The sequence below is a fragment of the Halyomorpha halys genome, unplaced genomic scaffold (assembly GCF_000696795.3).
Source record: "Halyomorpha halys isolate HHAL.00 unplaced genomic scaffold, Hhal_1.1 Scaffold1051.1, whole genome shotgun sequence".
NCBI classification, from domain to species: Eukaryota; Metazoa; Arthropoda; class Insecta; order Hemiptera; family Pentatomidae; genus Halyomorpha; species Halyomorpha halys.
Window position 1 is genome coordinate 464,295 of NW_027108957.1, and position 11,150 is coordinate 475,444.

Below are 11,150 nucleotides of genomic sequence, written 5' to 3' on the forward strand. Positions count from 1 at the left end.
GATACCCTCCATCGATTGCTTTCAGAGTTTTTGGCAGAATCAGACGCTCCGATGAAATTTAATCTAGTTTTAGAGGCTACGTATGAAAATCTCAAAGCAGAGACGTGCGATCGTGCCTTCAAAACGAAAAACTTTGCTATTTACGACATCTCTTCCATTTTGGACACTGAGTGAAATGTATGCGAAGATGGTATCTGAGATGGATGATGTGACAATGAAGGGGGGCGGCGGCTGGTCCCTTAAAAAGTTAGACGGCCTCCTCTCGAAAGTGAACATATTTAAACCTTTATAATTGTCTCCAGCTGTAAATGAAAGTGTTAATTTCTTTTGGTTTAATTTAATCAAGTGTGATATTATTTTATTGAGTAACTTTTTTCTCTAATGTAATCAATATACTTTTTATAAAAATTAAAGTTTTGAAAAAAAAAGTTTATTATTTCCAGTATCAATCTAGCCCTATACCAGTGTTTATGTTTTAAGAATTATCATTATACTTAGTTCAAAGTCAAATCGTAGTTATTAATAATATTTTAATATTAGTATTATTTTATAATATTATACTTATTTGATAATTTAAAGCGTTAAAAGATAAGGGAGGTTAAAAAGTCCTACTTAGTAATGGATCTATTTACCTCAAAGTTTGTTTATGCTTTAGGGATTATACAAGTTCAAAGTCCTCCGTTTACATTCATCCAAGGGATTAGAAGATAAAGGTCTATATATCCGTGTTTTTTTTTTATGTTTAACCAGTTCAAATTATTTACATTGTTTACACTAAGGATCTATTTATCTCTCGGTTTGTTTATGCTTTAGGGATTATACAAGTTCAAAGTCCCTTGTTTACATTAATCCAAGGGATTAGAACATAAATCGATGATTTAAAATCAAATCTCTTGCGAAAGTATTAAAAGATAAGAAAGATTACAAAGTCCTACATAGTAACAGATCTATTTATCTCTCAGTTTGTTTATGCTTTAGGGATTATACAAGTTCAAAGTCCCTTGCTTACATTAATCCAAGGGATTAGAACATAAAATCGATGATTTGAAATCAAATCTCTTGAGTTAATAGGAGGTAAGGAGAGGGGATGATGGAACGGGCCAGATGGAGAGGGGAGCGCATGCGCGATACAATCTCCAGCTTTACTTATTTAATACCAAACTGCTGCTTAAGTTTCACTTTTGTTCTATCATCCGACCGGAGTATACTTCATCTCAATCATCATGATATCGTAAGTATATCTAGTCTTTTAATCATACCTTATTTTTAAATAAAACTGTAAACTATATTTATGTAAAATTAATTGACATTTATTTATATAGTTTTGTCTTTAGATCTAGCAAAAATTTTAAAGCCGTCTTAAAACAACTAAATGATGATCCTCGTCTAGTGCATAAATTAATTGATATAGAAATTGGACGGCCATACATCATCGGAGAGTTGGAGCATATAAAAACGAAGTTTGGAATTGCGTTGGTCGCTACGTTAAAGGACCATGGCAACTCGTTCAGAATATTCCTCCCAACACGTTTTAAGATGTCACCTGAAGATATCGATGCTTTCAACAACAGCAATGAAATAATTTCTTTAATTTACAATGGAAGAATACAAAATAAAGACGATCTGGCATTTATTTAAACAAATGTATGTATCATATTCAAATAAAATAAATTGATTTCTTTTTTAATGTGTTGTATTTTATTTTTTTTTTTTTATATATATGTTACCAGTGTTCAAAACATAATATACCTTTAAATTTCATGAAGAGATTAAAAAATAAATATCCTATTTTATGCTTTAGTTGTATGATTAAAGTAATAAATAAATGAAGGGGTTCAATCAAAATGCCCATAGAACTTTACTATGGAGCTAAATAAATGATATTCGTACGTTTCATTGGAAATAATTCAAAAATATAAACGATAGGTGCTGGAGGTGAGGACATTAATGTAGATACTTTCCTTGTACATTAATAGATCTTTTTTCAGAGTCCCTAGGCCATTGTTAAAGCTGAATTCGGACTGAAATTTGTAAATAAAGATTTTTTTTTCGGCCAAGACTCCCATTGGAGTCCTATATTGCCTAACCATGGTTGGGGGTCAAAGTTCTTCATTTTGTGGGACCGCCACTCAATGAAAAAGTCAACGCCCCAGGTCGGATCCGAACCGGCACCGCCAATAGACATCAAATTGGTAAGAGTGTGTGTCTTAACAACTGAGCTACTGGCGGCAAGGCAAAGAATTGCCTGTTAGATCGTGCAAGGACGTTTTCATCCAAATTAATGATCAAATTACATTGGTCCCTATTAATTAAATAAATTAATATAGACCATTATTCGTCGGAACCCTTCAATTCGAAATTATAATTAGAATAAGCCAGGGTTGAAGAGATATGACAACCTGAAATTACTTGCTTAAACCTTTGTAATAAAAATTTGGAGAGGAGTTGATTTTGAGGCGCCTTCGAATAGGTCATTCGGACCTGATCCATGGTTGCCTCATGGCCCGCGATTCTCCATCTGTATGCCAGACATGCAGAATGTGACTTACCGTAAAACATGTATTAACTGATTGCCAAGCATATGACTGACTCCATTAAATCTTTGTATGAATTACCAGCAGACCTCCATTCAACTTTGCAGGATAATAAACAGACTGTAAATAAACTTTTTCAATTTCTGAATCACTCAAAAATTTTACAAGTTATTATTCAATTTAATTATTCATCGCCCCCCAAATCCACCTGTGGCCATCACCACTCCCCTGAATAGCTGCCCACCACGGGGCGGTGGCGCCTACTTAGGGAATGCCTTAAAATTATAATAAAAAAAATTGGAATTTTTTTCTTAACCTCCTCTTTCGAGTTGATTTGATACTAAAGGCATTACTTGTCCACAAATCTTCAAAATCTACACGAAAAATGAAATTTACGAATCTCAGCGAAGTAACGGTCAATTCAAAGACTGACACCCAGTAACAGACAAGTTCAGAACATAAACACATCTCTCACACAAGGAAACAGAAGAATAGAGTAAAAAAGAAACTGGATGAGAGATCTCTTTTGTATTTTTTTCTAATAGATGTCAGAGCTTTGTATCTTCTGGAATTCCCTCTACTGTAATGTATTACAGACTACCATCTCTCACGAGCTGTCTTCAACAAAGTGAAGGCACTTTAAACTGTTTAGGTTAGAGATGGGACCCTTTATATTATTCTTGAACAACTTTGTTTTATAAACATCACGGTCGTTAAAATATTTGAAAAGTAACAAACATTATTAAGAATGATTAAACGTTTACTTTGCTTAATTTTTTATTAGCGACCTCATGAATTACTTATTAAAAGTATACTTATTTAAGTACACCACCTTATAGCAATATCACTGATATCATTATTTTTGATTCGATTAATTTTATATCATGAGTCATGGAACCCATGGAGTAAAGATGGCCACAGTTTATTAGGGTCTATACATTTGCTTGGTTCAATTCAGGGTGGGCCTAAAAAACAATACTTCCTTACTGAGCATTGAACCCATGACCCCTAGGGTTGTGGTACAATTTTTTTTTAAAGATGTAGGTCTTGAAAGATGTAGTTGTGAAAAAAGTTTCGATTCTGCCATACGGTTAGTTTTATTTCAATATGATTTGTATAACACAATAAAAATAACTATCATTCTCTTGGGCTTTAAAAATTTGCTTCATTGCCCGACCAATGAAAATTCACAAGCAATTATAAGTAATAATCTAGCTTAAATATGAATGTATATATATTTTTTAATGAAAAACTGAAAATTCTAAATCAGTATAATTTATGATGGTTGAAGTCGATAGGGTTAGGAATACTGAGATCATATGATCGAACCTCACCCCCTACAAGCCACCTACCAACAAATTTGGTCCATCAACCCCTCAATCAGGGGATGCTTACAACTAATATATTATTATATAATTGCTGTAATAATCATATTACTTAATGACAAGTCTACAGAGGCTGAAGCGCAAAAGGGTGGGTGTTACTCAATTCAGAACAGTTGCTCCTCTCGCGTAAATAAATCTTAATTCCAAGTTTCTGAAAAAATTTTTTTGCTACATATATATGAAGTATATAAATCATCTGGTAATCGAAAACGATTTCGAAAAGGACAATTAACATCACCTCCATTTGTTTTTCTTTTGTTAAATAAGAATTTGGAAATGAGAAATATGTGTAAAAACATCGTGGATGTACTGATTTATATGTACATAACTTTGGTTATATTCCTGATCTTGGATGTTGTAGGGTATTCAATCTTTTGGCTATAGGTAAATTGAAATAGTTTATATGTAAGATTGGATGTAGGTGTAAAAATATAAAAACGAGAGAGTTCTGATTTGAAAGAACAAGATAAAATTCATAAAATTCTTGCACAACTTAAATTATAATTAATAAGCGATCGTATCTGCACCAACCTGAGTCAAATTTCTTCTGAATTGTGTGGACCTTTCCCGAGGAAACACCTGTTTGGACGATTCCACCTGTTCGCTCACTTTCCTACGTGCGTTTAAGTTATATTCTGCGACGATCTCACAATCGCTGCAATCCAAACTTATGGCCATACTGGAAGGCGAGCCTAATTTATTGTTAGAACACACTTCGTGTTCGGACTCTTTGTTAAGCTGGTTCGAGTCCACCATCGTTCCAGTTTCTGTCTCAACTACAGATCGTTTCAGAGTCATCAAGACTTCTTCCTTTCACATTGGAAAACGATGTACAAAAATATCACGTAAACGTATATATAAGGACAATCAATCAGGTGCTCCAAATGGAACATATGTTGAGGTACGATGAAATATTCATAAAAAAATACTAACTATTATTAAGATATAAAAAAATATAAATAAAAACATAAGACAATATGTTGTAACACACATTTTTATTTTATTAAATTTAGAAGATCTAAAGGCTTATAAGGATTATTATTTTTATCAATTAACAGCTGTTTTATAATGACCGTATGGTTTTATTCAGTGTTGGATAATTCCACATAATTTATTTTGGATATCACATGGCAGGTGAATTACATAATTATTGATTTGATATATGATATATTTATAAATATATATTACATACTATTAAAGTATATTTTCTTTGCAGAATACAAAATGCCATATGAGATAATGGTTTTCCATTCCAAGAAGAAACATTTTTCTCAAATACGTTCAAACTTTTCCTTACAATACAGTCATTCCATTATTTTGTTAAATACTTCAAACAAAACCTTCTTTCATGCAACGCTATTCCATCGAATGCAGAATAAACTCAGCAAATGGTAGTTTTATACTTTGGTAATTTATTAATTTTCGTTTTCAGATTAATGGCCATTAACTCTTCATAATCGAGTAAGAATGTTCACTTCTGACTTGAACTAAGTTTTAAGTGTTTCCCACTTCACAAGAATAATTGGAGTAGAATAAAAACAATTGCTACCATATGGAGGTATATCTTTCTTCTTTTTTTCTTAGAGAATAACTCGATATTATTCATGAATATCACTTTTACAATTATTCGATAGTTATATTCAGGTACTTAATAGGCATTTATAACTTTATTATTGGCCAATATATGAATTGAAATTTTGTGTGTGTTGAATTGTCTTGAATCTAAATACTGATTTCGCAAGCATATAAGACCATAATAGAATCACCTACAATATATTTGGGCTTTTGCGTTCTTCTTTATAACTTTTACGTTCAGTTATGGAAACATACCTGTTGAATTCAACTTTTGTTTTGAATATTTTTTTGAAATTGAGGGTTGTTTTTTTTTCCTTTTCGGCTCAAGTCCTCCATTAAAGACCCTTTTTTTTGTTTACCTCCTACCTGGTCATTTCTGACATAGGGAGGGGAGGGAGTTATCCTATAGGTTACCAACCTATACTGACCAGAGTGAGAGGGGCGAGTTTTATTTAACAATTCCATTCACCAGACCACGTTAACCGAACTGCAGAGCTTCCAGAATTCCCTCCTTCGGCGAATAGTCAGAGGAACCACATTCCAAAGGGCCAGGAATAGTGTTATCAGAGAGGAGCTCCAACTCCCTTCTGTGCCGTAATTCATAGGCCGTAGACACATCAAACTCTTTGATGGGCTGAAAGCCTGTGCCAATCCCCTATTCCCGAGAGATCGCCCCCAAAGCACGGCCGCCTTGGTCAACGTCCTCGCCGAGGAAAGGACTTCTGGCTCTGCAGCCTGAAGTCACCCACACCTCAACACCACCAGCCGGGATGGTCCCTCCCCATTCTCTGTTAGCTCCCCGGCTATGACACCACTCATGTACAAACCGCCTTCAGCGGACAATGTTTTCCTCATCTTATAATACTATTAGGTAAAACAAGACAAAATGTAAATATGTGTATATATAATTTTTCCTAGGTTAAGTAATATATAATTGTAATTGATTGAAAATAAATAAATAGGAGGTTAGAAAAAAAAAATTAACAATTCCATTCAGAGCATATGCAGTTCCCGAGTGGAAATGTGAAGATTCATTTCTCGGGGAAACAAATATTGACAAACCCAGATGGGGATTGAACCCATAACCATGCATTGTAGGAGCCTTTCTCAAATTTGCTTAGCTATCACGTCCTCATAGATTCTTAGGCATAGATTTCTCCTTTTCATATACCACTTCAATACGATAGAAAACAAAACGCAGCGTATCATGATACTTAGTATAACTCTGGTTTGCTTTGATAAAGGCAAAATTAAAAAAAAAATATTATAAATTTGAATAGGACGTATTCTAAAGATAGTACTGAATATTGGAATCAATTTTTGTACTAAGCTCTTCCTACAGAGTGTTTCAGAGTTATCTATTTGTCACAAAGTAACGTCACTTTACAGTACAATTTTTGAAATACGTTCAGGTATATCGGTAGCAATGCATATCGGAAGATACATGGTCTCTAATTTCTTTTTTCATGTAACGATTCGTCACTGGGTTATTTTCTTTAAATGTTCGATAATCGAATCTAAGAAAAAATATCCTTAGGTATAACTCGTTATCATTGGGATGAATATGAGAGATTTTTTAAACGGAGCCCTGTTTCTAACAGCATACTCGAGACTATAATAACTTTGATTTGAATACGGATGATCCTGTCATTTTTTTTTTTTTTTTAGTCTGGTATCCATGATCAACTTTTTTACCATCTTATAGAAGGCATTGCAAAACCTTATGTGTTTTTCATGGCAGCTCATGATATGCTATCTTTGTACTAAGGGTTTACAAGGGGCGTCTCTGAATCTAATGATCGAAAGCATTACTAGTCGACCAAGCAGTGACAAACCATTTGGTCAGTTTTTGAATTTTTAAAACAGTCTGTTGCAAGTTCCTTTATTTGTTACTGTTCACAGTCTTATGGTACACTTTATAAAGTGAGAAAAACACAATTGTTCTGACCAGTGGATCTTTACACCTTACTCACGTGATCCATAGATTTAAAACGAATTAAGAATCGACTAAGAAGTACGATTGGTTTATAAAAGATTGAACAATTTATCACTAATGTCAATAGAAACTTATGTACACAGATAAATAGACTTTTAAGAAGGAATTAATTATTTTAAAAAAATAAAAAATCAAGATAATTACCTTTTTTAAATGTTTCTTTTTTTCTTTTTAATATTTGTTACTTTTCAAATATAGAATAAATTAATGATTTTAACAATCGCTATGTTTTTAACATAAAGTCGTTCATAAAATAATTTGAACAGCCCCAATTCAAAATCCAGAGAGGATCTACTTATCTACTTACACTACATCTTAAGGTTTTTTTTTTGTTTTTGTTTTTTTTTTCGGCCAAGACTCCCATTGGAGTCATATACTGCCTAACCATGGTTGGGGGTCAAAGTTCTTCATTTTGTGGGACCGCCACTCAATGATAAAAGTCAACGTCCCAGGCCGGATTCGAATCGGCACCGCCAATAGACATCAAAATGGTAAGGCTGTGTCTTAACCACTGAGCTATGGGCGGCCCCATCTTAAGGTTAAAGATGTTGATAATGACAGTATTATTCTCATTTTATATTTTTTATTGAGATATTTTTTCCAATGTTTATTTCTGTGTTCAATCGCCCTGCTTGAGGGTCATTATCTTAGGAAAATACTCATTCTGAGTACAGCCTTTAATGAATATAATTTTTTTTTTGCCATGCGTATTGATCTCACGAAATTCGGAGAGACTTCTTCTCTACCATATTTCAAATAGGTTTCTCTGTTTTAGGCAACAATAAAAACCTCTAAGAAGGTTCGTTTTGGGTTTTCATAAATGTCTAAAAAATTTCCTTCACCAATTTTACTTAACTTTATGATGGGGCATACCCAAATTGGGCAAATATTCTTTCAAATTGATCTACATGAGAAGTAATTTGTTTTCTATGTATTTTTTTTTTCAAGTACGATAACAAATGACTCATTTTCAGTATGTTTATCATTTAAATACATGATATGACAATTTTATGGAATTTATATTATTTGTTTTTAATACTCATTAACACAATCATTTAGTAATTACAGATATAACTTCATCCAACAAATAAATTCAAGGACTTCTTGAGGAAGATATCTTTCGAAGCAGCTGAAAGATTTTTACCTTACTAGATGTCTCAATAACTGGATATCACCGAGTGTCATTCATTGAAATACGACTTCTTAAGTTTTTTTTTCTGTTTGTTTCTGAGTGTTTTTTTCTAAACCATATGTTCCATCATTACATCATGTACTTAATTCCTTTTTTTTTTCTCATAGTATAGTTAAGTATAGATATCTCCTCAGAGATATAAGAGTTGAATATAAAATTATTAAAATATCAGTGTTAAGTATAAGCCTGGTAATACGGACAACCGACTAAAAACACATTAGCATCCCCAGATACTTTAAAAATCAGTTAAATTAAGATAAAATAAGTTAAAACATAAAAATCCAAACACAATAAGAACAATGAAATCGCTCGAGACAACTAAGACAATTTAAAAAATATATCATTAATAAATAAAATTAGTACGATAACAATCAGTAAATCAAATAAAATATTTAAAAAAAATAAATTACAGTTTTTACACACCTTAATTCAACAGTTCACAAATTAAGTACTGCAGCATCCTGGGATGCAACAAGTAAACGTCAAAAAAATAAATAATCAAATATATAGTGCATTCTAGCAATTATTTAGCACTGTTTTTATCCATTTCCTACATATTCAACCCCTTTAAACATAATTTGGCAATCTTTTTTTTTTTTTTAGCTCAACAAGAGTGCTACAATAGTTTTTTATGTCTTGAAAAAAAAAGTGTAGGAACCCTCTATATAACCAAAAATTAATGATATTTTTTACTGTTCCAGTACAAATAAAATAAATAACTATTCTCAATAGTTTTAAAATGTTTCATTACATTTTTCTATAATATTTTCTTTAATTATTATTATTCGACTCTGGGAATATGGAAGCCCTCACAGAGACAAATCCAGCCTCTAAAGTGAAGACCTACCCCTCAAATTGGTTGGGGTTAAAATTCAGTAATTAAGAGTGATGCTGACCACATCACCTTCTAATTATTGTAATATTTATTGATTATTTTAAAGGGATATTTCATTGTTTTGAGACTTAACTAGACCTTTATGAGTCTAGTAAAAGTTTTTTTTTTTATTTATATGTACCTTTATAAGTATCCATAATGTTTATTTTAAGTTAAATGTAGACATAATAACCACAGAATAATTTTAAAGGGAATAAATAATCAAATTAATAACAAATATGAGCATTAAAATACTAAAAATTGTTTATATGTATATATATTTTTTTAATCCAAACAATGCTATAAGATAATACAAAGAAACTATTAGTTTTAAATTTTTTTTTTTGTAATTTTACAGATAAAACTTTTAAAAGTCTTTCCCCAATCCCTTAAATTACAAAACTTACATTCCCCACAGCAATAATATAAGGTTTTTATATTTTTAAATATAAGATCTAATAGGTGACTACTTAACATTTTTAAAAGAGAAAAAAAGCAAGTTTAAAAACCTTATTTTTTTTAATTAAAGGTTTTTCATGTTTTTGTTGAATTAGGGATGTGACTTTTGTAATTAAACCTTTTTAATGTAATCAATAATTAAAGTTAATAATTGCAACCATAATACCTGCACCATGTTTGTAGTGGTAGGAACCGATCGCCTTCGAACCGAGTTGATCTTGGAGAGTAATACGAAGTTTATACGGCACCTCATTCACTGCTTACCGATATTAATTTACTACTAGGCACACATATGTAAACTATTTCTTTTTTTTTTTTTTTGAAAATAAATGGCCTCAGTTACCTAGGAGCTAAGGTGCTATACTGATCCGCCTTTGTCGGTTTCTATGGAAAGGAATCGTTTTCTCTTGAGCAGGCTGTGGATTTCTATAACAGTATTTAACTTGTATAAAACCAATGAGATTTAACCTTCATGATAAACATACAAAATTATAGTCTCGAGAATAGTATTGGAAGGAATAGTTGAAAACCCATCTTCTCTATTTTCAAACTAATTGTCCAGGAACAACGTCGCATTGTAGTGTTCAGAAGATTTTTCGTTGTGAGATTCACTTCATAATCAACATACGAGGTAAAATAATATGAATGAATGAATTAAATGAAAATTTTATTTTATAATTTAAAAAATGACTTAAATTTACAGATAAAAATCTTTTGTTTATTCCTTTCTCTAATGTCACCTGCAATATTTGAATATTTTAATCAGTACTCCCAGAAATTATTTTCTTGATTATATCAGTTATAACAATAATTAATTCTATAGTTACAGATTTATTATGATTTAGTTTTAAATTTATAAAATTATTTCTCATTTATTAAAAAGACTTAAAAAATTACCAAATCTTTTAGGAATATCAATATAAATTGAGTTAGTATATTAAATGGCTTACATATATAATTATTGTTACTAACATAAATAATAAATCAAAAATTATTTATATAAATTAACAATGCACCATACAACTAAGATAAGTATGTTGTTTATATTTTTAGCAATTGAAAAATATGTTTAATATAATTAAATAGACAAAACTCTATACATCACATCCAGAAGACAGGTATTCAGATCTATGTT

At 31.4% G+C, this 11,150-nt stretch overlaps 1 protein-coding gene and 1 long non-coding RNA gene across 2 annotated transcripts in view; one reads left to right on the top strand and one right to left on the bottom strand.

Annotated features, from left to right (window-relative positions):
- LOC106688092 (uncharacterized) overlaps nt 1–4,747 on the bottom strand; it is a gene marked incomplete in the record, with an annotated part of 90,803 nt that extends 86,056 nt beyond the window's left edge. Inside the window, 1 exon segment of the mRNA XM_067047220.1 lies at nt 4,451–4,747. Coding sequence (XP_066903321.1) covers nt 4,451–4,717 — 267 coding nt within the window.
- LOC136795718 (uncharacterized) lies at nt 1,016–1,687 on the top strand. Its single transcript, XR_010843371.1, has 2 exons — nt 1,016–1,231; nt 1,335–1,687. It is a non-coding gene; the product is annotated as an uncharacterized lncRNA (long non-coding RNA).
- Nucleotides 4,748–11,150: the final 6,403 nt, after the last annotated feature.